The sequence below is a fragment of the Phaseolus vulgaris genome, chromosome 10, assembly GCF_051622355.1.
Source record: "Phaseolus vulgaris cultivar YP4 chromosome 10, ASM5162235v1, whole genome shotgun sequence".
In the NCBI taxonomy this organism is placed as follows: domain Eukaryota; kingdom Viridiplantae; phylum Streptophyta; class Magnoliopsida; order Fabales; family Fabaceae; genus Phaseolus; species Phaseolus vulgaris.
The window spans coordinates 4,599,725-4,626,428 of record NC_143507.1 but is presented as its reverse complement, the minus strand read 5'-3'; the positions used below and the strand labels follow the sequence as shown (position 1 = coordinate 4,626,428).

At 31.8% G+C, this 26,704-nt stretch overlaps 3 protein-coding genes across 6 annotated transcripts; 1 reads left to right on the top strand and 2 right to left on the bottom strand.

Moving 5' to 3' along the window:
* Positions 1-1,701: 1,701 nt before the first annotated feature.
* LOC137819112 (uncharacterized) lies at positions 1,702-3,255 on the bottom strand. Its single transcript, XM_068622864.1, has 3 exons — positions 2,398-3,255; positions 2,108-2,251; positions 1,702-1,941 (listed from the first exon to the last, which is right to left on the bottom strand). Exons 1-3 carry the CDS (start codon positions 3,253-3,255, stop codon positions 1,702-1,704), a joined length of 1,242 nt encoding a protein of 413 aa, XP_068478965.1.
* A 4,028-nt stretch (positions 3,256-7,283) lies between these two features.
* On the bottom strand, positions 7,284-12,598 carry LOC137819462 (NADPH-dependent aldo-keto reductase, chloroplastic). Of its 4 annotated transcripts, XM_068623318.2 has the most exons (7): positions 12,363-12,598; positions 9,904-9,954; positions 9,674-9,750; positions 9,459-9,546; positions 8,217-8,492; positions 7,826-8,074; positions 7,284-7,596 (listed from the first exon to the last, which is right to left on the bottom strand). In XM_068623318.2, exons 1-7 carry the CDS (start codon positions 12,480-12,482, stop codon positions 7,510-7,512), a joined length of 948 nt encoding a protein of 315 aa, XP_068479419.1. In that variant the 5' UTR covers positions 12,483-12,598; the 3' UTR covers positions 7,284-7,509. The 4 variants fall into 4 exon arrangements, with proteins under 4 accessions (XP_068479419.1, XP_090152564.1, XP_090152563.1 ...); XM_090296438.1 differs by lacking the exons at positions 9,459-9,546; positions 9,674-9,750; positions 9,904-9,954; positions 12,363-12,598 and adding an exon at positions 8,699-8,826; XM_090296437.1 differs by lacking the exons at positions 9,459-9,546; positions 9,674-9,750; positions 9,904-9,954; positions 12,363-12,598 and adding an exon at positions 8,663-8,787.
* Positions 12,599-20,451: 7,853 nt separating this feature from the next.
* On the top strand, positions 20,452-26,425 carry LOC137818849 (NADPH-dependent aldo-keto reductase, chloroplastic). Its single transcript, XM_068622478.2, has 7 exons — positions 20,452-20,680; positions 21,323-21,373; positions 24,711-24,787; positions 24,874-24,961; positions 25,082-25,336; positions 25,704-25,943; positions 26,165-26,425. The coding sequence occupies exons 1-7, from the start codon at positions 20,555-20,557 to the stop codon at positions 26,246-26,248; spliced, it is 921 nt and encodes a 306-aa protein (XP_068478579.1). The 5' UTR covers positions 20,452-20,554; the 3' UTR covers positions 26,249-26,425.
* The last annotated feature ends 279 nt before the right edge of the window (positions 26,426-26,704 follow it).

Below are 26,704 nucleotides of genomic sequence, written 5' to 3'. Positions count from 1 at the left end.
AACATATTCATTTTCTATGCAGTAAAGCATATTTTGGAAAAACATGAGAAAAACATTTTAGAAAACGTTGTGCTTGATCTTATCACCTTGATAAGGATTAAAAGGTGGGTCACAATGCAAAAAGCTCACTTTAAACACACTATAACCTATACACAAGACTACCCAATTACAAATACAAACTTCAAAGAAAAACAGACATTGCTACATCAAACACATTGAGTTGAAGGAGCCACATCCATCTTCAACACAGTGAACTTAATCACGGTTAACGTTAAAGCAAGCTCATGACCGTCCATGCTCCTTAAGGTAGTCTAGAAGCCTTGCTTGAGTCTCAAAGGATGGTGTTTAGAGTGCCTTTGAGTTATTCTTAAGGAAAAGACTATTCTACTTTTTACAATTTGTACAAACTAAGGAAAATATTTATTCTACATATTTATGTGGTTGATCTTGTGCTTTTAACTCAGTGTATGATGGCTTTGGAAGTAAACAAGGTCCTCTATCACTTAATTTGAATGATTGAACCGAAACAAAAATCAAATCATATGAACACTTCTTGAATAACCTAAAATGATCTCAAAGATTTAAAGAAAGCTTAAAGAAAAATTAGATGAACACTTTTGGAATAAATATTTTCTCAAAACAAATTTCACAAAATTTTCTACTTTTTAAATGAGAGTTATATAGAAGTATATTTATCAAGTTAACATATTAAAACTTTGATGTAATCTACTGAATCCACTTATTAGTGAAATACACATACTGAATCACAGTTTCAACCTGTTAAAACAAGCTGATAAAGCCTTATGAGAAAATAATTGCTTTTAACTTGTTAGAAAATTAGTTGAACAAATTGAAAACACTTTGATATAACTACAATGAGTTCTAAGTAATTTTAACATATTAAAACCACAATTCAACCTCCTAACGTACTTAGTATAGTTCAAAACACCTTCAGCCAATAACACTTTAACATAATTAACTACCATTTTAACCTGTTAAAATTATCTCTTTCCAAGTTTAGTTTAATTAATTTCTTCAGTAATATGTAAGATCACTTCAACATCGTGAAGAAATAATACAACATACACAATAGAAACACAAAGTCTTCATTTCTTTTTGAGGGTTGGATTCAATAAATACGATTCAGCATAAGCTTCAACTCCAACATTATCATGGACTGTTAGTTTGTCTCATCAACAATAATATTTATATACCTTTTAGTTCTCCTATAAGAGTGAATTGTATGCATCGCTAGATATATGCAAACAAAACGTGTTTATCTTACAAAAAGTGTTTATCTTTCGTAATATAGAAAATCGTTTATTCATTTTTAACTTTATATTTGTTCTTTTTTCATCATCTTCATTTTGGAGCGAGTTGTAGTTCACACTGCACAATTCTTTCATTATTCTTGAACTTAAATTGGCGTTAGGTTCACAACATCTTGTTTTAAATTATAAGCTCAATTGGTATATTATATTTTTAGTATATTGTTAACATAACAAAGATTGTGATAGATGATTATATATACATCCACAAGACACACAGTATACCAAAAGTAACACAACCATAGACCAAACAATGGATTAAAAGTAAAACAACATTAATACACATAGTGATAATTTAGAACCACTATTTGTGGATTACAAGTATACTACAAATTAAATAAGGTATTATAGAAAGATAAATAAACAGTCCACATCAAATATTCAAATCATTGTTCGGTATTTGATCTGCCAAGTAAATATAGAAGTGCCCCATAGCTCCAGTACGAAACTTGTTTTCGTATATGGATTCTAATGTTAGAATTTCGCCGTCTTTAATCTTGATGGAACCAGGTTTTGGATAGCAAACTGACATTCCAACTAGGTAACCCTTTTCATTTCCTGCTTCTTTTCCTGTTCCATATTTTGGATTTGAAGTGCATAAAACCCTTCCATCCTAAGTCAAACAAAAACATAAATTTAGAGAAGATGCATTAAAATAGTTAATTTCTTACAAATATATATAATTTATCAACAAATTTAAGAAGAACAAAAAATTTAACATAAGGTTATCTACGCGATATAAATTATATATGAGTACAAAAAATAAATTCAAATATTACCTGTCCATATAAAGTAGTATTGACAACACCGGTGTGCATATGAGCAGTGCCATATACAAGATAACCACCTTTTGTCATTGGGATGTTTGCTTTCTTAACGTGAGGAGAGTCATTGTCATGATTTCTTGGAATAGTATATTCTGCCTATAACAAATTTATAAATTTATGTTACTCACTTACCCACGAAAAAAAAGTAATTAATAGCCTAATAGTTTTGTTTGGAACATAAGTGATTTTCAAAAGGTTGCTTATATTTGCAAGGTATAGTATATATTGAATAAATCATCTACCTGACAATCATGAATTGGTGTAGAACCATTTGATCTTACACGATCAGTTGAATCAAGTATATAGAACCTAAGAGGCACCTGGTGTTCATCCCAATCAACCCACCTTATTTTGTATCTTAGGGAAAGATTTCTTGTCGGGCCATGGAAATCATTTCTTAATTTGCATTGTAAGTTATCTTGACAACAAAAGAGTCCTCCTTTATAATTTCTTGGCAATAATTGACCATTAATGCCCACGGTGACATTGTAAAAGTTGTTTGGGAGATTTAAAAGCTTACACCTACACTCTGAACAACCTTTTCTATCATGTGCGCCACGGGTATCAATAACCATGATGCTAAATAACCATTTTTCTTTAAACCCATCCTTTAATTTTGTAGGATTACCTAATTCAACTGCAAAAGGATCTGGAAGATTTGAGGATGTTCCTCGTGATTCTCCTCCCAAGCCCCAATAATGTGGAAGCAAAAAACCTTGGCACATACCATCATTTCTTTCGAATTCGAGACCGTTGCGAAGGTCGTGAGATTGTTTAATGTAGTTTGACATGGTAATATTTTCAATATATTTTACAGCAAACCAATGATGAAGGTAGGTTTCATACAAAGGTACAGATTTACCATCTTCATCAACTACTTCAACATCAAAACTCTTGACCCCAATGTGACCCTTTGGAAATTCAATATCTAATAATGTTTTCACTACAACTTTTCCTGGTCCCACTTCAAACTTTTCAGACAAAAAAGTAGCTGATTTGATATAGCTTTCGTTAGACTCTACAACAATTGAGTGTGTTGTGCTAGGAAGCAACATCATCATTGATGATAGAATTATTGCTACTTTAGAGAGAGTCTTCATGTTAATCTACACATAAACCGTTAACATTAGCCATGAAAATATGTATCCAATGTTATCCATGTGTTAAAAACACGTGATAATCAAATAAGATTTAAATGAAAGGGTGAAATAATAGAACATTCATAACAAAAGTTGCATACCATATAAGAAAAGGAGAATTGGCTAATCATGACGATGCTCCGGTCTTAGCTAAAGATGTTAAAGCAGGTAAATTTATTTGTATATGAAATTAATTGCTAGTTTTATAGATGATAGATGACTTAATAGTGATATATCTGGCATAACTAAATTGTAAATCGATGTTGATTGTCTCCTTTTATTGGATGTATAAGGTGTTTTCATTTTACTTTAAGCCCAAATTAACATGTGTAGACGTAGTGTTACACATGTACAAACCTATTAGAAAACTCATAACTATTTGTAGGTGTTAAACCAGTTCGAATAACAATCTGTTTAAGCAGACTTGGTATGTTTAATTTTTGCCTTTCTATAATGGTCCTTAATGACATGTATTTTGCGTATTTTTTAAATTGTGTTTTGGATGATGTTTTTATTTATTTTTGAAATCATACTTACAAGTATGGTTTTATTTTTATTATGTTTTAATTTTCTTAAATATTATATAGGAGCACAATTTTACCTTTTTAGTTTTTTAGAATTATTCTTTGAAGCATGTTTTGTGTGTGTTTTTTTTTTTACTAAAACAATGAGTTGGTAAAATTTATTTTATATTTCTTTGTTATATTTTTGCTAGTTCGATGATATTTTTTAATTTTTTTTATTTGTAAAATATTTTAAGAAAAACACTTATAATAATGTTGTAGTTTGTACTTTTATTTAATAAAATATATTTATAATTTTAGATTATATTCGACTAATTATGTTAATTGAATGTGATTTGGAAAAATTGAAAACATTAGTATTAAATTCAAGTCTTCATTGTAATAAAATAAATTCACATGAAAATAAATTTTTAACAATAATAATATAAGGTAGCAAAAAATTATTTGTGACAATTAGAACAATAAATTAATATTAAAAAATTTAGTTGTCTTATGGGTTTTCTTGCTTCATATATGGTAGATTTGTGAGATGATAATAAAATTTGTGTGACAATGATGATGATCATGATTATTATGTAGTTGCAACTTGTGTCTGAATATGTTGTTGTACATTATTATCATTATCATGTAATTATGAACATTATTCTTATCCCAGTTCTCGAACCACCTCATACATATACAAAAATTGAAGTACACAGAACATTCATAAGACAACTTAGAAGGTAACCTTGTGACACATACACTCACATATATATTTTTTTGTTAACTTCCTTAACTATTTTATTATTAAAATTTTCTTTTCATTTTAAATTTATTTTATTACAATAAAATAGGTGTGTGTTTTAGGTGCAAGGTTCAAAGAATAGGTTAAGCCAATTTCTTCATGGTTTCACTAGACTTGATAATTTCTAGCAAAGAGAGAATTGAAGAGAAATGTGTTAAAAATTTAGAAGCACAATTCATTAATGTTCAAAATCTATGTTTAAAAAGGAGGAACCACTTATTAACAGGTTCATATGTCTCAAAACCATTCATTTTGGTTGTCTTCACCTGACTAAAACTTGAGTATTGTTTTAAATGCAACAACTTTTGGCTAAAAGGTTTTACAAGAAAGGGGTGATCTAAAATATTACAGGGTTTTGCTCACTAGACAAAGAAAAAAGTCTTTTGACGAATGTAATGTTAAAACACTCTTCTAGTTTGCTGAACAAAACACAAACAATGTTCTTGTAAAGGTTGGGCACATAAAGCATTGAGATAGAAAATTAACACCATTTCAACAAGCTCTTGATCACTTTTTCTCTTATTCTTCATCTTGGAAGACTATTTTAAATAGGAATTTGAGAAAAGAGTCATTGCAAATCTTGTTGTACCTATTGACCTGTACTTTAAAACTTCATCTTCAACCATTTTTATTTTTCCATGCAACGACATAGATATGCATTAAATGCACTCCATGCAACATTAAAAGCATACTTTTTCTTTAAGCAACATCCTAATAGCTGGTATGAGTTATCAGGCCTAGGTCAAGAACGTTTACTCGAATTAGGGTAAAGCATAGGATTGTACATGGCAGATAGCGTTTCCAAAGTTGAGATAAGGTATGTTAGGATATGTGTTAGCGTGAAACAACTTTAGCATGTCCTTTAAGAGATCTTTAATATTGACTCAAGTTTTGAAAGATTTTCTTGATAGACGTGAAAAAAAAGAACATTCTCTACAACATAAAATAAAAAGAATATTCTCTACAACATAAAATAATCTCATAAAGAATTTCGTTAACTATGTATTAAAGACCTCTGATAGGTCGAATTGGTGAATCATTGATGGCTCATGAGCATTTGCTTTGACCACCTCTTTGCCTTTATAAACTTGAAGGGTAGGCATAATTTAGGATGATCAACGTCTAACATAAAATACAATGAAGGTGTAATGTAGTGTTCCATAGAGCCACAGGCAAAAAGCTTGCCTTTCAAACGATTCATGGATTGTTCCAAAAAGCATTATCGTCTAATCCCTTCTTGGTGAAGCATACACGTCATTATTTGCAGCTCAAAGATGTTTTATTAATCTGTCCAATCTTCAATTCTTCACTAGATTACAAATTTGAGGGATTGATCTCATAAAGCAACGAAACATACCCAAACTTGGTATGCTAAGCTTGATCAAAGGAAGATTTGAGGAGAGAGTTTCTCGGAACTCCCAAAGATTAGTCCATTCAAGAAAGACCTTTTGTGAGAATGCATATGCAATGATGAGATTTGTGTGTGGAGAAGAAGAAGCTAGTTGAGGCAGATACACTTTGAAACTTGGTTCTCTATAGTAAACTATTCTTTATGTACCCTTTTCATCCCTTCTCTTGCTCAACTATCAGACTCTGCATCTTATTTGGCAGTCCAACAACATATAATGGGAAGCTCACCCATAAACAAGTTAATGTCGATCTGCATTTGTCTCATATTCACTTCATTGAAAATCGATTATTTGACAATAACTATATTTTTCAATAATCATTTTATGAACATCATTTTCTATCTTCTTGTATATCTTCTCCTACATCCTTTAATCGTGCTAACAAAATTGAAATAGTTGTGGAAAGTTGAAGGAAATTCGATAGTAAATGACAAATCTTACAAACTCCTTTATATAATCCTTAGACCCAATTTTGTATAGGATGGAAAACTTATCATCTCTAACTTATTAAATTTATGAGAGTAATTAATTATGAAATTATTTTGATAAAATTATTTATAAAAGTTTTTGAAAAAATTATAATAAAAGTAAATCATTTTTTGTAATTAAAATTACAAAATTATAATTAATAATTCTTAAAAATATAAAATAGATTCTATTGTTTTTGTCTCTAGAATTAAAATCCCAATTTATGATTTATTAGAAAATAAATTATTTTACAATCATTCAAAATTATAATATTAAAATTCATATATAAAAAAAAATTATAAATATTTAGGTGAATTTTAATTATTTGTAACAAAAACATCAATGTTTAAATTAAATCATTGGTTGCAAAGTGTATGTATATATATGCATATATTAAATAAAAATATATATATTAATTATATTATGTATAAAAAGACTAATTATCTTAATTTGAATTTTTTTGTTATACTATGGTCTGCAGTTTGTTTTTATGGTCTGCAGTTTGTTTTTATTGTATAAAAAGACTAATTATACTATGGTCTGCAGTTTGTTTTTATATTAAAAATATTAATTAAATATGTCATTAATAAAAAAATAGCAAGTATATTGAAATAAATAATAGTTATTTCTATTTTAAATATAAAGTCTTAGTAATTAATTTCTACTTTATTTCTTCATCGTTTCTCTTTAATCAAACTATCTTAATAATAGTCATTTTTTTTCCTTTTTTACTTATTTTTTCTATTTCTTTCCTCTATTTAACAAACACGTCCTTAATGAAAACCACAGAAAAACATTCAATAATAGAATAAAGAGAAATAGAAAAGAGATATTAATAGTGGTGAAAAGTTTAATCCAGAAATTTAATAAAATTTGCTAAAATCACACTAGTTTTAATCTAAAATCTTAAAACAAAATAGGTTTCTGAATTTTCAATACCTGGATTCCTAATACGACCCTACACCCAAAGACAGTGACGAACTCCTACTCCAAGTTCCATTCACTCTACAAAACTTACATTGCAGATTGCTCAGATTTCACCATCCCATAATTCCTCAACAGATTTGTAGGCACCAAAAGTTTCATGGACGAATGTGGTACCCCTGAGTAATCTTGCCTGCAAGAACAACCACCACTGTCATAAAACTTGACTATGCTTTCATCAAAGTGAATTTTCACACCATAGTGTCTTACTTATTAATTGACATATTCCAATTTCTCATGCTTCCACAAAATATAGGAAAAAAAATCAAGGGTTTGAAAGATGAATTTTTTAATCAAACTGTTAGTATATTCAGGTTTTAAAATGCTAGAAACATTCTTGGTTAACGATGAAATAATCTTACCTGCTGAATCTCAGAAAATTTAGCGAGTAAATCCTCAGGTATAGACCAGCCAAAAATATCAAAATTTTCCTTCATTCTTGCTTCATTTGTACTCTTGGGAAGCACACTATGGTCCATTTGAAGTCCCCAGCGAAGAGCGACTTGTGCAGGAGTTTTGCCTAGCTTCTCCGCAGTCATATTTAAAACTGGATGCTTAAGGACTTCCCCTTTAAGCCAGGTTGTTCCAGGGGAACCCAAAGGTGAATAGCCCTAAATATTTACGATTAAAAGATCTCAGATGAAATATGAAAAATTAGATACAAAATAATGTTTCGTGACAACAGAACAGGTTGGTTTATAAATAGCCACTATAATGTGCCGACGATTCAAGAGTTTAGAGTTATAAACTTACAGAGAGGTGGACACCTTTGGATTTGCAGAAAGCCCTCAGCTTCTCTTGCTGCCATGAAGGATGACACTCCACCTGGTTGACAGCAGGAGGAACACGAGCAATTTCCAGCAAATCAGCCAGCTTCTTGGTGGAAAAATTGCTTACGCCTATAGCCCGAGCCTTGCCAGAGTCAAAGAGTGCTTCCATTGCCTTCCATGTGTTAGGTATGTTCGGTTGCACAAGATTTTCAGGATTGAAGCCCAGTGTTCCTTTTTTCATTGGAGTTGGCCAGTGGATCTGAAAAGACAGAACCCTGAGTTTTAAATTGAGTATATCATAAGTATTAATACACCGAATTTTGAAAACAATGAAAAATCTAAAACAAACCTCGCATACAGTAGAAAGGAAAAAGGAATAAAAATAACTAAAACAAAAGCTGCTAAACAATGCAAGGAATGCTAATTTACATTTTTACATATACTCATTAGTTAGTTAAGGCTTACGAAATTGGAGTTTGACAGTCAGAGATAGTTCGTAGAGTAATTAGAGTTTCAAAGTTGGGGCTGCAATAATTGGAGAACTAAGACATGTGGATTATAAATTATAAAAGGAGGTTGAGAAGGAGATTTAGGGTCCGTTTGAGTAAACAACTTAATTAAGGGTGGATTAAATAAGTTCTTGTCAGCACTTGTATTTAAACTGTTTCTACAATGGAAGAGAAAATTGGCTTAAAATGTTTTCACGAGTTATCCTATTGTTGTGGGAGTTCTGGCCTATCCTGAGAATCATTTGTACTCTTTTTATGTTACTAGAAGCCTTTCTTTCTGTAGTTCTGTTCCAGTTTCTATCGGACTCTAGACAAGAGCACATACGGTGGACAACGAGAGACGAGGTTTAACAACTAGTTCCTAGTACACTGTAAAATAATTTAGAAAAGAAAATTATCATGCACATAATCTGTTCAAAAACCATTATACATTTTATTATTAATCAAGAAGCCATGGCTATCACGGTGATTCTCCAACAATAAAAATTTAGTTTAATTACCTTTATACTCTCAGAAACAGAAAATAACTTCAAAGGGACTGTTCCTAGTATATTCATATCTTACACTACAGTTTCACAACAAATGTTGAAATAAAACCCAAAAAAATAATCACCACATTCAACAGAGAAATTGCGGGTAAGAAAATCATCAATTTTGGATAAAATTGTAATAAGAATAAGTTAGAGAAAATTGTGAGATTTAGTGATATTACATACAAGATACAAGTCTACATAATCAAGCTGCAAATCTCTCAAAGTCCTTTCCAATGCCTGAGGTACATCTTCTGGAGCATGATCAGTATTCCTACAGATCATCTTAAATCCTTGAGTTATAAGCAGTGAAGACTATATCACATGCATGAACATACTAGAACTATTAATTTGGCTTAAAAATGGAACCAAACTGATTAATCTAGAATCTAAAATCAAACCAGAGTTTAGATGTAATCCACAAATCCTCGCGCTTCACTACACCCTCCTCAAACAGCTTCTTCAACATAGAGCCAATCTGCAACAACAATAATGAATCATTTCCTTCACACATAACATGACCAATACCACTTTCAATGATTTACTCCAAATAGCTAGTTATGCTGTTTAATCGATATAACATGACACCAAATGAAAACAGCTAGAACAAACATCTAGTCGTGACAATTACCTCCTTTTCGTTCTCATAGATTTGAGCACAATCAATGTGGCGGTAACCAGTCTGCATCAAATTAATAAAATCAAAGATCATTATATTGAAAAACAGATTTCCAAATTGTGGAAGTGTGAAAATGGATACTAATATATTTGCATGCACAAGGAGGGAAACAGAAACTAGTTGACTGTTGCTGAGTGCAAAACAGAGAATAATAATCTTATGTAGATAAATAAAGAATTTATTAAGATAGAACAGAAAGGTACAAGTGCAAGAGGATAAGAAGTCCTCAAAAACTAAAGAAATCAAGACTAAATATTAAGGGAATAAAAATAGAAAAATAAGCAAGAAACGCGCAACACAACATATCAATCTCTGTAAATTTAACAGACCTCCCCCGAAGGACCATGTGTAACACTACAAAGAAGCAAGAAAAGCTACTGAATTCATTAGAAAATCGGCATTCAGTAAAGATTCTAATAAATCATTCCAATCAGATAATGCAAACTGAGAACTATAAAACTTTTGAGGAATCTCTCTCCTAGTGCTAAATCCTTTAAAATTAACGCACAAAACTACTAAATATCCTTGAAGCAAACCCAATGTTCACCAAAAGTACCAAAACAGTTATTCCACATAAAAGAAACTGCTGACCAACACAAGAACAAATGAGAACTAGTTTCAAAACTCAATCTGAACATGCAAGGCAGATAAAAATCTTTGAATCTGAAGTAAATTACTCTTATCAATTCTATTAAGAAGAACAAGACTTGACCATGGAGGCAAAAATCGATTTCCAAAGACTAATATAAAAGGAAGGAAGCATTATCAGTTTGACAGTGAGAAACTGAAAATAGAATTTGCTAAAAATATTAACCCAAAGACTCAAAGCCTCTTATTTGGATTAGAAGAAAGATAGATTGAATCCAGCATCACATAAAATTAACTTAGAGAATCCCCTATCATGCAAATTTCTGAAGAAGAGAAAACTTCCAGGAAGCAGCAGATCGAGCTGAAGAATAAAAACGAGTTAGAGAACCATTGTGCAAACGTATATAATTTCTCGATGTAACTGTATGATCCAAGGTTTTATGCTAAGAACTTATGTGGCGGAGCTACATTGTCTCAGCAGTGCTACAATAGGATTTGACTCATTAAAACAAGTGATACACTTCAGGTGATAAAATGTTTTTATGAGTAGAATAAATCAGTAGTTAAGGTTATCATAGATACGTAGACAGAGTTGGATTACGATAGCAAGTGTATGTTGGCAAATGCTAGCGAGGTTCCCACACCCACTTTTTTTTAAGTATATTAACAAATTATACTTACTACTTTATCATCTAAAGTATATACCTTGTCAATGTATTCTAACTAAAAACAAGTACATTAACAAATTACTTTGTGCAAGAACAACTAGTAACAATCAACGCACTAAAAGTAATAAATAGTAAACATTAACACACGTCAAAATTCATATTAAAATATCATGAATAAAACTTCACTCAAGAAAAATCATATTTATAAAACATTTCCTGCCATGATTATTCTACAAGCAGCACCAAGACAGATATCACCACCACAATTCTCATCACTACTTTTATTAGTATCATTAAGAATAATTAGATTTAACAAACAAACTTTTATATATATATATATAATAGAATATAGATACAGATAATACTCCATCAATTTGTAAATTATAGATAATACTAGAGTTTTAAATTAAGTATAAAAATAATAACGTATTTGTCCAAATCCATTATCCATATTCAATTTAAATTATTAAAATATTTTAATATATTTAATATTTTATTTTAAAATTTATATAATCGTAATTTTTTTATCATTCGATGTTGAAGAGAAAAAGACGAATCTTCTTATATTAATATTATATTTCTTTTGGTTCGATTTTGAGTTTTTTGAAAAATTATTTAATAGATATCTAGAACGATGATTATACTCGTGATAGTAGAGATCAAATATAAAGATAATGATAGATATATGTTTTCACTTCAAAAGAGCCATACTAAAAAAGTGAGGTATACTCAAATTCACACCACACCATGCCAATAACAGCCACGACAGCGACTGTAATCATGTCCACAACGGTGGTGAAACATATAACGATCATGAGAATGATAATGACTACCATCTTCATGATGCGACAACAATTATGAAATGCTCATATAAGTCGGCGCCTGTATCATCACAATCATTATTCTGCTACAACCATGACCATTGTGAGAGACGAAACATGATAAGATTATAATTACAGTCAGATTGGAGGCATTTATCCGCATCTGAAGAGTTTTGGAGTGCAATTAGAGTCACATCACACGATCACATACATTCATGCACAAATATAAGTCGATCAATGAAATGTAGCGGTAGGTTAGTAGTAGTAACAATGATGAAGAGAAAGGCAATCGAATTAAAATTGAAAAGAGGATGAAAACGGTGATTAAGAAAACCTTGATAGCAGCGGCGACGGCTTGAGAAACAAGGCCAGGATCGGACTGCCACGTTCCCAAGGCGATGGAAGGGATCTTGGCTCCCGTGTTGAGTTCGAAGAATGGAATATCGTTCGACATTTTCTTCTCGCAAACCGAAAGTGCGAATGAAACGGTGATTGAAAGCTTCTATGGCGCCAGTGTCAGTGTATTTTATAGTGCCAGATCTATTTTATAGTGTTTGTTTGTGTCACGTTTTGGGTGCCACCGATGAAACAGAGTATGACCGAGTAGTGCGCTCGATTTAGTCTTTTTAGAACTACCAACTATTATTACTGTGGAGTCTCTTGCACTTTTTTAACGCAAATTGAAAAAAATATACCACATACCAAAAAATTAATATTTTAATAATTTTTAATTTAAAATATTATTATATTATTATATTTAAGATTTTTACGTCAGAGTCATCTAACTGACTTTTAATAATAGTTTGTTGTTGATACACAGTAACATTTAAAAACTAATTTAATATTTATTATGAAGTATATTTAAGTGTAAATCAATTTCATAAAATTGACGTGAGGTTTCACTATAATGAAAGACTTTAATCTCTAGTTAATGTGGAATATTAACATACTTCCTCACGTCAAGACTGTCAAAGACTTTATATTATGGATGATCCGATAGTGGTCCGATAATAGGTGGCACGATAGGTCCAACACAAACACTCGTTAGGATAGATTCGAAATGGTTTTTATACCATATTACAAAGTGAACTTTAAGTTTAATTCAACTCCATAAAACTGACTCATAAGATTGAAGTTTACACCCACTTTTATACAGAAAAATATCTTAATCTCTAGTCGACGAAGAAAAACTAAATTCAAATTATCAAAATTTATTATATAATATATGTATTCAATATATATACATTAACAATAAAGACACTTCATGTGTGAGAAAGATATTATATGTGTGATAGTATCATTCTCTCTTTTCTCTTTCTCTCTCTTATGCTCTGATGGTTGTAAGAAGATATTGTGCATTCATTCCATTATATTTCACTCATGCCTCTCATACATTTGAACCGAAATTCTAAAGTGGAAAGTGACAAAGATAGGAAAATGATGAAGAAAGATTTGATTTTCTATTGAGTCTCGTATATTTTATTTTTCACTTAAATATTAGAGAAAATAATTAATAAAAATTATTTTTTTCCAAATTATTTCATCATCTTGTTGCTATATATGATCGAATGATCATACTTTTCACTCTATTTGTTTCTTTTTATTTCTCCCATTTTCTTTCTTTTGAATGAAATTAGGTTAACATTTAGTGTGATCTTGTTGAATTATAATAATTTTTCTTGTCAATATTAAAAAATAATGATAAGAAAATAATTAAAAATTCTTAATTTTTTTACACATTATTACTTATAAATTTTTAATTCAATAATAAATTTTGAGATTAATTTTTTAATTAAAAACTATTGAATTATGTAATTCAATATTTTTTTTTCTCTTAGTTTAATTGTTAAGAATAAGTTAATCTATAAATTATTGGATTCAAAAAAGATTAGTTAATTTATCCTTATAGAGTCCAACCACATCAGAACCAATCTTGATACCAGGTAGAAAGTTGAAATCAGAACAACTTTTATTTTGATTGTACAAAATATAGAGATTACAACCACCTTAAAGTATTGTTGCAATAATTAAAACAAATTTAGGATATATAATCCTTTTATCTGCTACATAACTACTTTATAGAACCTAATTACCAAATTTATTTTTTCATAACTGATACAACACTACATGCTACACAACAACACTTGACTCACTTCCTTTGTTTTTGAACTTTTCTTCTTTTAATGAATACAAACATTGAATTTTGAAATAATTTAGGCAATGTTTTTTTTACCTCTAAGGATTATTCCCAGTAGAAGCATAGCTTGAAGAGCGTGAACCATTTCTGAGTTTAGGATCTTCAGAACGAACCATGTAATCAGCAGTGCTACGATGCTGTTTTTCTCTTCCATTTGAAGAAGAAGAACCCTTATTTCCATCTGAATCTTTCTTTTCACCCAAATAATCACTGGTGCTATCATCATTCTTAGAACGCGATGGAGAACTCATTCTTCTTGATTATACAATGTGCTATATTTCTTCTGTGTTTGAGACTAATGAACACGATGATGGCCATGTATTTGTATACGTAGAGATGCATGTAGAATGGAACTACCAAGTAATTCATCCACAATTCCATTTCATAGTCACAACATGGTTTCAAATGTTGAATGTTTCAATTCAGTCTTCATAATTTGAATAACTGTGAAATTGCAAATGTTTTTCATGGTTTGATCATGAAACTGCAACGAGTTCTTTTATTGTTGGTTTTATATTATTATTCTGAATCTGTCTGTGAAATGGTAAAAGGTTTGAGTTTGAGGTGGAAATGGTTGCATTAATGTATGGAATGTTCTTGTGAAATGCATTGTGTTTTTGGGTGGAGATTGAGATCAGAACCGATTTAGCGTGCTTTGATTTTCTTCCAGAGCCCATTTCAATGCATGACCACACGAAACAGAGTATTCGTGGTGTGAAACTTTGAGTGAGTCTTGGTAATTAAATTCATGTGAAATTTCTGATTATTTTCAACGTTTAATGTGAAATTTTTAATCTTTTGCATCCTTTGATCATATGGGTGTAACGAATTTCATGGAAAATGAAAAGAAAAAAATAAAGTGGGTTGCTCTGTTAATTGTACAGAAAACAGAGCATGAAGAGTATATTATAATATTTTGCTCTGTTATTTCAAACTTTCTTACATATAAATATATAAAAACATTCTCATTCTTTTCATGTAAGAAACTGTGAATGCGGCTTTATTTCCCAAGTAATAACTTAATTCATTATTTTGCGTCTATTCTATTTTTTTTTTGTTCTAATAGATTTTGGGTCAGCTATTATAAAAAAAAAAATTGATTTTGGTGTCATTATTTTAAATATTTTCAATTTAATTATATTTTTAAAAATAAGTTAATATAATTTTTATTCCGAAATGAATGATAATAATGTTATAAAAAATAATAAAAGGTATCCTGCACGATAAGTTATCATTCAATTAAAAATACAGGTTATATTTTTCATACGCGTAACGATGTCTAGACACTTTCAACAAATTTATATAGAACCAATTTATACCTATATTTTATATTATTTTTCATAATTACAATTTTTTTAATATGCATACTATTTTTAGTGACAAGTTATCAAATGGTTGTATCCACGTTTTCTAAATATTTTTAAAATTTTAATTTTATTAAATTAATATATAACGTAAATTTATAAATATTATTATAAATTTTAATATATATATATAATGAATTTAGAATATGATAATCTTATAATTTTGTAACAATAAATTCTTTCTTAAATAAGAAATTAAACAAATTACTATTGATGAGTTTAGCTTAATGAATTTATTTGTTAAATTATAACAAATGGGTATATTATTTTTTAAAGGATAAATTATATATATTAAAAGATAAAAATTATTATTATATATTATTTGTAACACTTATTTCTAAAAAAAATTATTTAATTATCTTGAAATTAAAAAATTATTTAACAATTTTTTTATTAAATAAATACATTATTATTTTTTATTAAAAGATGAATAATCTAAATACGGTACACCTTTTTTTCACACAAATATTACTATTATTATAATTGTAACAACGTATATTTAAAAACATAGAAACTCTCCCCCAACGGTGCCTTCTTTATTTCTTTTTCTCTCTACCTCTCCAATCTTCTCCTTTCTTTCTTCATTTCTCACTTTATACATCATCTATAATAGAATCTGATCGCACCACGTTAAAACTGAGAAGTTAAGGAACATTTCTATCCGATCAGATCTTCAAACAAAGTAAGCTCATTTTTTCTCTAAAGATCATTTGTTCTCTGTTTTTCCTTAGGATTTAGTCATCAATCTTGATGGAGTCAGTTGAGAAAAAGTAATTCTCTCAACTTATTTTATTATATACTAAATTTCTATTATGTTTGGATAACTTGCATTATGCCCTTAAATCTTAAAGCTTATTCATACTGGGAGGATAAAATTCTAAAGGTTGCTTGGAAAGCAAACAATTAAGGTAATGGAAGCTAACTTTAATTTTTTTTTAATAGCACTCTAGGATAGAAGATCTGGATCTGGAGGGAAGTGATTCCAATATTCAATTTCTCTTGTAGAAATGTTGTGTGTTTATATATTGTGTTGTTTGTTTATATATTATTTAAACTTGTAGAAATATTATATTTTTATGGTTTAGTATTTAAGTGTTGTTTTTCTTATGTTAAATAGACTTTTGAATGTTGTGAATCGTGTTTTGAATGTTGCTGTATGATGAAAATGGTATGGAATTGAATTCATACATTTGGGATAATGTATGGACTGATGTTTGTATGTGTATAATGTATTGATGCCTATGTGATAACAAAGATCTCCAAACTTCACTGATGATCTAAGTCACATAGACTAAGATATTAGATGGTGAGAAGCTGATGGGGCATTTCATGCACACCGTGACATATGAGATGCACGACTTGAGTTGTATTGAACTTACCATAATCCTTTCTATTGGATTCGCTGGTAATCTTTGGATCAAGTGTTAGTCTCTGATAGGACTTACTTCATAGGGGTCATCCAGAAGACGTTATTTATTATTATGTTTGTTGAATATCCTAGATGTGTAGATCCATGTGAGATCTATGTGATTGTTTTAAGTTGGGATTTGAAGAAGATTGAATAATTCTGAAATTGATTCATATAATTTGGTTTTCTCTTTTGATTTAATTATGCATATTATAAAATTATATTTTCACTAACTTACCCTAGCTTTTCTTGCTGTGTTGTGAACTGCGATGAGTGTACTATGTATACGAGCAAATGATCATACATGTGTACTAATGTTTTAAAATATTTTTTAAGACAGAATATAAAGGAGGCTCAACCAGCCATATTGTTATCGTCATTAAGGTGAAAGTACTCAAGGTTCAACTTTTACCATAAGTCGTTCAAACATACATTACGATCTGACAATCAGTAGGCAGAGATACATTCTAATATATAAGAAGTAGTTATACAAAACAAATATGAAATTACAAGTAAATATTGTTTTACGCCCACATATCGGGTCCAAGATATTTTCATTAACCAATATATTTTCATTAATATTAGATCAAATAACTCCTCAAAAGACGACTCTGGCTCATTGTGCGAGGTGGTGACATTTTCTGCATTACCTTCGGCATCCTTCATTGCCTCGTCCATACCTCCATCGATCCGTACTACCTTCCCTTCCACGACAACTTTATCGACGTCGTATTGAGTGTCTTCGGCAGGCATGTTGTGGAAGAAGGCCACTTGACAAAGGCCTTGATGGAAGCAGTCATCGCTTATATGCAAAATAAAGATTTGGCACTTCTCCACCTCGGCGATTAGTGCTTTCTCTCTCTCTAGCCTCAACATTTTCTTTTGTGCGCTCGGCCTTTTCCACCTCCAGCTCGGCTTTTAGGGCCTCCTGGCTTTCTCAACTTCAGCACTGTCTTGGTGCATTTTCTCCTTAAATGCTTCCATCGCCTCCAATGTTGCCTTTAACGGGCTTGTAGACTCGGCCATCTCAGTCTTCAACTTGGTCAGCACCACGAAAAAGGTTTTTTCTAACTCTTCTCCAAGAGTGCGACCGACCACTAGTGCTCGACTTTGGAGCACGATGAACTCCGTAATTAAGCTATTCGTGGGGACGGTCTTCAATATGTTCTCCTCTTCGGGTGACATTGCAACATGGACACCCTACGCCAATTGCAGATGTGTGTCGAGCATGGAAACCTTCTAAGAAGAAGAACCCGCCTCTACAGTTTGTTAGGCCGCCCTTGCGAGCCGACCCCTTTTCCAGATCACAGGTGGGACGGTGGTGATTGGAGGCACTATGTCCACTAAAACAGTCGAGTTGCCCTTTCCGACCATCTCGAAACTATTGAGTTTTCTTTTGGTCGTCTGGCGTCTTAGTTGTGTCAAATAGTCCCCTAGCCCTAGGTCCACTCGAGACACCATGGCTGCAAAACACAAACGAATTAAACACATCACCATAATGAATACAGCCAAGTCCATAAGAATCTACATACCAATAAAATCCATCCACCTCTTGGACGACCCGTACAACGCTACCAACTCCCGAGTAAGTAACTTAGGAGATGGTCAAGAACAACAAAAATTTCTCTATCCCGCGTAGTCAACGAAGGCCTCGGCCAGGAAACAATTCTTGTGGGGGTTTGAGTCCAATGAAAATGAAACTTTGTCCTCCCATCCGTATCGTAAAAACAGGGTCTGCCGTCCAACTCCACGAAAATTTTGAAATATTTTTCTTTGAAGTTTTTGTATGACGTGGTGTAAGGTGCGAACCGAATACTCCTTGATGGACTTGACAAAGACAACCAACTCATGGGAGTACTCGAACGGGAATTATAGTAGAACAAAAATGATTGCAGCATAGGCAATATCTTAAAAATATCACAAATAATTCTAAATGGCTGAAGGGTCGCCCACGAGTTGGGATGCAATTGGGTCGACGCTACATTGAGGATCTGAAGGATCCCCATGGTGAATTCATCAAAAGGAAGGGTGACGTGTAAGTCAGAAAAAAAAATGTATTATACACAAAAATGAAGTCGTGGGGTGCGTTTTCCCGAACGTGGCACACTCGGTAGGTATAACCACAAATATCGGCCATCAATGCGTTTGAGGGTGAATCTCGTTTCAAGAAGGATACTTTTGATAAGAATTTATCCACAAATTTTGGATCCCTGAAGCAAGTAGGGAATCTAAGACGCGTGGATCAATCCATTTGTAACTCGGTCCGTCTGACTTAGAGTCGTCTGAGTCACTCAGGTCTCTCGCACTGCCAGATGCAGTGCAACAAAGGTGTAAACACTTCCTCGAACAAATGATGTCCTATTTATAGGAAACCAAAGAGGAGAGAGGGTACGCCCGAAATCGTTATATCCATATTCATCCAATGGCTCACAATATTCGGCATATGAAACGACACTCAATCCCAACCGTTAGATGTTTCTGATAACAGTTCTAATCAAAACACGACTTCATTTTAAAAAGCAAACGTCAAACCTCCGTTACGCATTAAATGCCTCCAGCGATCACATCTCACCTCAAGAACTCCAACGGTCATCTTCGACTCTTTAGAAATTCATTTTTTCGAATTTGGAGACAAGTGTACCGATCGGTTCTGAACTAGCCCGAACTATACTAAATCTAACTTTGAGATTTTTCTCCTCTGAACATTTTTTTATGCCAAAAAACTTGGTTTCTGAATAGAAAATTCTCAAAAAAAATAAAAAATAAAGATGAAAAACCTTTGGAACAAGTTTTAGAAATCTTCATTGATCGCAATCCCCATTCCAAATTCAATTGTCATATAATTTGTTTGAAATTATTTGATAAACTAAAACTATTTTATTAAGTATTGAGATATTACCAGATTTTTTTTTTCAAACCTTAATACTGGATTCAGGATTTTTTTACCAAATTATACATCAGTATATAAAATTAAATTCATAAATCGAATTATACAATTTGATATTTACATTTTAAACCTAAATCCAATGTTAGTTTGAAGCTTCCGATGTTCATACTTCAAAGAGAAGGTGTTATTGATTGTTCAAAGGATACTTTTGAAATCATAAAGAGATGCAGAAGAACCAATGGAAAAGTGGAGTTGCATGCAAAATTTGTCATTAAACACTTATTCAACCATCCATTATATCACTGTGAGTTAGTGAGAATGTAACATCTCATCTTAAACTATATTATTCATAATAATCTATGACTTTTATTATTCAAATTTTAATTTTATTTTGAGAAAATATAGATTTTCATGTGTTCTGTATAAATGAATTTTTAGAAATTTCAACATAATTTTTTTTTTAAATGTTAGTTTTTGACAATGTTACACAAATATGATTTTTTTTTTTTAATTTTTAACTGTTCCGGCCAGTTAAGGATTAAGAATAATTTATCTTGCTTAAATAATAACATTTGTTGTTTTCATCGTCTCTTCATGCATTTGCTTTGTGCGGTTACAGTTCTCTCTCTGATCACAGCCACAACCTCGGTTCCGTTCTGCACCGTAGAGAATGGGCGGCAACGACGATCTTGGATTGTTCGAGTTGAACACAGGAGCAAAGATACCTTCCGTTGGTTTGGGGACCTGGCTCGCTGAACCTGGCGTTGTTGCTCACGCCTTGACCACTGCAACAAATGTTCCACACTTCATTCACTACTCTTTTCTATTCATTTCATACTTTCTCTTTCATTAAACTGCAATCTTTTTGGAGTGAAGAGAGTCATAGTATTGTTAAATGATGAGTTTTGAGAGTATCTGAATTGGTATATCTTTAATCAAGGGTATTCTTATACGGATTCTCTTGACTATTTTAGTAGAAAAAACAAAATACAAAGGACAGCTTTTACAAGAATTTAGAAAAGTTACATTGTAGTTAGGAGTTTAGAGAAGTTATATAAAAGGGGTTTTATAAATTATTTGGTATGTATTTTTCTTATAATTTTGCTTTCTTAGGAGTGATTAGGTTAGGAAGAACTTTGTTCAAACAGATGGTAAGAAGTTTATAGATATGTGTAATCTATTAGAATGTTCATCTCACTTGATGATGAGAAATTTGCTGGTAAAAGTTGTTATTATGTCATCTAGCAACAATTGACGGAGAAAGAAATTCAATCCTTGGATTTGATCTTTTTTTGTGTTTTTATGAAAAATGAGAAGTATCCAAATTTGAGCCATTTTTCTTTATTTGTATTGTGGTTATTTGCTTGACGGATTTGTCTAGTAGAGTGTATGGTTTTGGAGGAAAGATGGGTTATTATAGTGGATGATATTGATGCAGGTTGGGTACCGTCATATAGATTGTGCGCAAATTTATGGCAACGAGAAGGAGGTCAGACTCATATGCTTATTTTAGATAATCTCATCTTACTTTGTTTTCTGTTTATCTTTGTAAATTTGTTATCGTGCAAGGGTGCTTTTATATTAATTTTATTTGTACTAGTAATTTGAGGTTTGGATGAGGACAGTTTTAAAATAGACTCATTCTAGTTCTGAAGGAACTGTGGTTATTTATGCCTACATACTGGAATCATTTTCGTTGTATTCAATTTTATAGAGAAATAAGAAGTGCCAGAGTTTTGTGTGTATGCTGCATGTTGTAATTGGTTTAAATTGGTCAGAACACAATGTTAGAGTTTCTAGCAAGAAGGTTATGTCCATAGTAGACCAGTGCTGCTTGCATAGATCAAGCTGTATATATGTTTCTTCTTCAAATTTGTTTGATATTATGATTTTGTAACTACACATAAATGCCCCTAACTATATGTGACTTTTATTTTTCTTGTTTCAATTGTTAGAATAGATATTTCTAAGTAACTGCTCGTATCAGTAAGTATTATAAATATAAATGTAATTGTTAGCAAGATTATCTTTTAACACCAACAAAATTCAAACAACTTTCAACACACATATTTGTGTGTGTCTGTAACCAAAGTCAGAAGGTACAGTTTGATAGCAGGAATGCAGACTGTGTTGCACCTGCCCAGACATCTACAGCAGAAAAAGGAAAAGAAAATTGATCAATACAAAACACATAATAATATAAAATAAATTTTATGCTTCAAGCTTAGAATATATAAACTGAATACGTGGTCTCCTCAAGGATTTAGTCAAAATATAAGCAGGGGGATTATTTGAGCTGACAAACATAGTAGTAATCTCCTTGGACAACAATTTCTCTGTGATTATGAGAATCAATATCTATATGTTTAGTTCTCACGAAACACCAGATTGGAGACAAGGTAGAGAGGTATCTGATTATCACAATAAAATTTCATTGTCTGAATTTCAAAGAACTTTAGTTCTTGAAGGAGTTGTTTGATCCACACCAACTGACAGTGGCTAAGGCCATAGTCCTATACTCTGCTTTAGCACATAGAGAAACACTATTTTGGTTTTTGTTCTTCCAAGAGATAACATTTTCTCAAATGCATATACAATACCCTATAGTGGAATGATCCCAACATCTATCTATAATAGACCACGCCCAATTAGCTTCACAAATCACAATAACTAGAAATTTCAGTATTTCCTTTATCTTCATACAACAACCCTCCCTTACGGTCTTAATTCCAATTATCAACATTTGGAGCCTACTTGACTAGAATAACAATTCCCAATGCTAAGTTAAACTTTGTTTCATCCCAAATTTCTGCAATTTTCCAAACCACGCCCTTAAAGATTGTTTAAGCCCATGGAGGGCCATGGTAATCAAGACCATATATTGGAGTGTAGCCTTGTGCTTTAATCGGACCTTAAATTGGTTAGTATCACCATTTAGGACAAAATTTAATAACATATAGCCATTTTCAACAAACCACCTTCTGTTAGGGGAAAAAGAACCAACTCCCATGTACTATTATGTACAAGAGTCTGCATTTCAATAATTTTGACTTGTCACCGTGTAGGGAGATCCAATGTTTCATGAGAAATTTGGGAAGACAAAGAAAAATAACAATGATAACTCAAAAAATTTCTGCCTGATTCTTGTGTTTCTTTCTGGTTATCGTTTGCAAAATTCTGTTTTCGTTATCCTTAAAGTGCTAGACACTTTAGAATGGATTTGTGCTTAAGCTATTCCTGAAAAAACTTGTGTGGTGAGCATGGAATTCAATTATCATGACTTCCACAACAAAGTATGAGGTTAAGAAATTTACTAGTTTGAATGATTTTGGATTGTGGCGGTTGAAGATGCATGCTCTTTTGGTTCAACAAGGCCTCCTTGAAGTGTTGGAAAGTGAATTCATGCTTGATGTAGCCATAGAGAAGAAGGACAAGAAAATGTTGTTGGAGAAGGCTCACAACACAATTGTTCTTAGCCTCTGACAAGATGTTGAGGCAAGTCTCAAAGGAAAAGACCATAACAGGATTATGGTCTAAGCTTGAGAGTTTGTACATGACAAAGTCTATGATGAACCGTCTCTGGAACAAGCGTTGTACTCAAAAGATGAGTAGTGAAAATGCAATTAGCGAACAACTGGATGGTTTTAACAAATTGATTCTTGATCTAGAGAATATTGACGTTCAAATTCATGATAAGAATTAGGCATTTTTGTTGTTGTATTCTGTGCCTAAGATGCATGATAATTTCAAGGAAACCTGGTTGTATGGAAGAGATATTCTCTCTCTTGAGGAGTTTAGGATGTCCTCAGCTCGAAGTTTGGGCGTTTGGTGTTTGAGCTGGATTTGTATCAAGGGGAAAAGCATCTACTAGTGATAACAAAGGATGCAAAAGGTCAAAGTTGAGGATGCATAATGGTGGAGCTACATTGTCTATTAGATGTTACCAATGCAAGAAGCATGGTCACACTAGAAGTTTCTGTCCATAGAAGCAGAAGAAGTATAATAACCTTGACAGATCGTCTGGACCTAGTAGATAGTCTAGTGTCGATAGACCGTCAATGTTTGGTGAATTAACTCTGGTTGAAGATGGCTTGAATCATCAAAGATCCTCATGGTGTCAAGTAGTACTAATGATTGTGAGTGGATAATAGACTCAAGATGTTCATTTGATATGACATTTAACTGTCTATGGTTCTAGGAGTTTATAGAACTTGAAGGAGGTTCAGTTCTTCTTGTAGATGATAAGTCTGGTAAGATAAATGGAGTTGGAACCATCAAGATTGGTCCGCATGATGGAATTGAGAGGGTGCTTGAAGAAGTTATGTTTATACCTAACTGCTTGAAGCGTAATATGATATTCCTTGGTGAGCTTGAGAAAAAGGATGTCTTTAAAGGAGAGAGGAGAATGTTGAAGGCCTCATGATTGTAAATATGTTCAGCTTGTCTAGGTTCACCATCTGCGCTAGCTTGTTTTGTAGATAAGTAGAGATTTTAGTCTGAATTTGTTTCTTTATTTAAAAACACAACTTCAGTTTCCTCATACACAAAATGCCATTCTGAAAAAAAGTTCCGTTACATCCCTAAAATGAGTTTCAATACATATATGGTCATCTTTTTTTTTTTCTCTCTTTTCTGCTACCATTCTGTAGTTTAAAGCAAGAAACATAATCCAGGCCACAATAATGTGCATTTCAACTTTGAGTACATTTTGTAGAATTGATTGTTTTTATTTAGTGTTATAAGTTATAACTCGTAGCCACTTTTTCGAAAACATTGTTTTGGTACTCTACTCTCCCTCTACTAACTCTTTTGTAAATTTTATGTAGATTGGTGATGCCTTGAAGAAGTTGTTTGCTGATGGTGTAGTTAAGCGTGAAGATATGTTTATCACCTCTAAGCTATGGTTTGTCTTTTTTACATTTACACATATTCGTAAAACTATTTTGTAATTACATTCTTTGTATCTAATTTAATTTGTCCATGTTTTAGGTGTAATGATCACTTGCCGGAAGACGTCCCAAAGGCTTTTGATCGAACTTTACGTGATTTGAAACTGGACTATTTGGATCTCTACCTTGTGTGTAAATCATAAACTCAACTTTTTCTGCATCAATCTATGTTTGAAATATCATGCAGTGTTGTTGACTTCATATACTTAACGTCAAAAGCTTTATTTTCCATGTCTATATTCTTATAGATTCATTGGCCAGTGAGCGCAAATAACGGGCAGCTTACCAAACCTGACATAGCTAGCACTTGGAGAGCAATGGAGGCACTCTACAATTCTGGCAAGGCTCGAGCTATAGGGGTCAGCAATTTCTCTGTAAAGAAGCTTCAGGATCTGTTGGATGTAGCACATGTGACTCCAGCTGTTAACCAAGTGGAATTGCATCCTTCATTTCAGCAACCCAAATTGCATGCTTTCTGTAAATCCAAGGGAGTGCACTTATCAGTGAGTATGCAAAATTTAAGGTCGTTATAACTATACATGCTACATAAATACACATGCCTGATTATATTTATCTTAAAAGAGTTACTCAGTGTGGTAGAAATTTTGTATCAACTTCGGTGTTTACATGCAAAAAGGTTTTGTGACCTACTAGGGTCGGCCTAGTGGTGAGGGGTATCGGTAGTATACATGTTGGAGATCTGACATATTAAAACATTTCTTAGTATATAAGTAGAGACAAACCTCACTTTATAAGTTGATTTTATAAGATTGAGTTAATTAGACTTAAAATTTATATTTTAATATAGTATCAGAGTCATTTTAAGTCTGTCTTATTGTGAAAAGGTAACTTACTAATGCTCTTCTTCAGGGTTATTCACCTTTGGGTAAAGGACTCAGTGAAAGTAATATCCTTAAAAATCCAGTTCTGCACACGACTGGTGAGAAGTTAGGGAAGAGTCCAGCACAAATAGCTCTAAGATGGGGACTACAAATGGGTCACAGTGTACTTCCTAAGAGTACAAATGATGCTAGGCTCAAGGAAAACTTCGATCTGTTTGATTGGTCTATACCTGCAGATTTGCTTGCCAACTTCTCTGACATTGAGCAGGTTAGTTCTTTCATGCAATCTTCTGATTGAGAACAAATGTTTTTTTTCTTCAAAACAAGTTCATTTAATACCCAAATCCTGTGTCATGTATCGTTTTGTTTGCTATAGAAGTAAGATATTAAAATCAGTTTGTGGTAATTGCTAAGGCCAATGCAAGAATGTTAAGAAAATTCAAGCATACATTTATGGTGTCATTTAAATTTTCTAATTTACTGATGCAGGAAAGAATAGTTACAGGAAAAGATTTTGTTAGCAAGACATCTCCTGGATACAAGACAACTGAAGAACTCTGGGATGGTGAATAAAGAACAGTTTTCATAATAGCCGTTTTCTTTTCTCAACCAATGCAAAATAAGCTTATCTTTATGATTGTTGTAATAATCTACAAAGAAAATGTTATATCTACACTTTTTGATCTACCTACTTCATTGGTGTTTGAAGGAGACACTTAATAAAATAGTGTTACTTTTACTTTAAGGTAATGATAGCTTGAATATCATTTTTCTATACTTTCATTTGACAACTTTTTATTATCATTTTATTTTAAAGTTTTACTTTATTAATTAAAGACAATATTTTTTTTATTAAATGGAGTTGTAAAGCGGAAGTGGGAAACATAAGAGTATCAAACGAATTCTTTATTTTTAGTTAATTCATTCCAAATTATTTTATATTGTAAAATAAAAAAATGTTATAAGGAATAGGGTGTTTATGTATCTCCATCTTGGAAATTTTGGACTTTACATTGATAGTTTTTCTTT

Coding starts and splice junctions, on each gene's coding strand:
- LOC137819112 (XM_068622864.1), bottom strand. CDS start 3,255: ATGAAGACTCTCTCTAAAGTAGCAATAATTCTATCATCAATGATGATG. Junction 2,252..2,397: donor CACCAATTCATGATTGTCAG/GTAGATGATTTA, acceptor AATTTGTTATAG/GCAGAATATACTATTCCAAG. Junction 1,942..2,107: donor ATACTACTTTATATGGACAG/GTAATATTTGAA, acceptor TGTTTGACTTAG/GATGGAAGGGTTTTATGCAC.
- LOC137819462 (XM_068623318.2), bottom strand. CDS start 12,482: ATGTCGAACGATATTCCATTCTTCGAACTCAACACGGGAGCCAAGATC. Junction 9,955..12,362: donor CCGTCGCCGCTGCTATCAAG/GTTTTCTTAATC, acceptor AATTTGATGCAG/ACTGGTTACCGCCACATTGA. Junction 8,075..8,216: donor CCAAAGGTGTCCACCTCTCT/GTAAGTTTATAA, acceptor GTAAATATTTAG/GGCTATTCACCTTTGGGTTC.
- LOC137818849 (XM_068622478.2), top strand. CDS start 20,555: ATGGGCGGCAACGACGATCTTGGATTGTTCGAGTTGAACACAGGAGCA. Junction 21,374..24,710: donor TTTATGGCAACGAGAAGGAG/GTCAGACTCATA, acceptor AATTTTATGTAG/ATTGGTGATGCCTTGAAGAA. Junction 25,337..25,703: donor CCAAGGGAGTGCACTTATCA/GTGAGTATGCAA, acceptor GCTCTTCTTCAG/GGTTATTCACCTTTGGGTAA.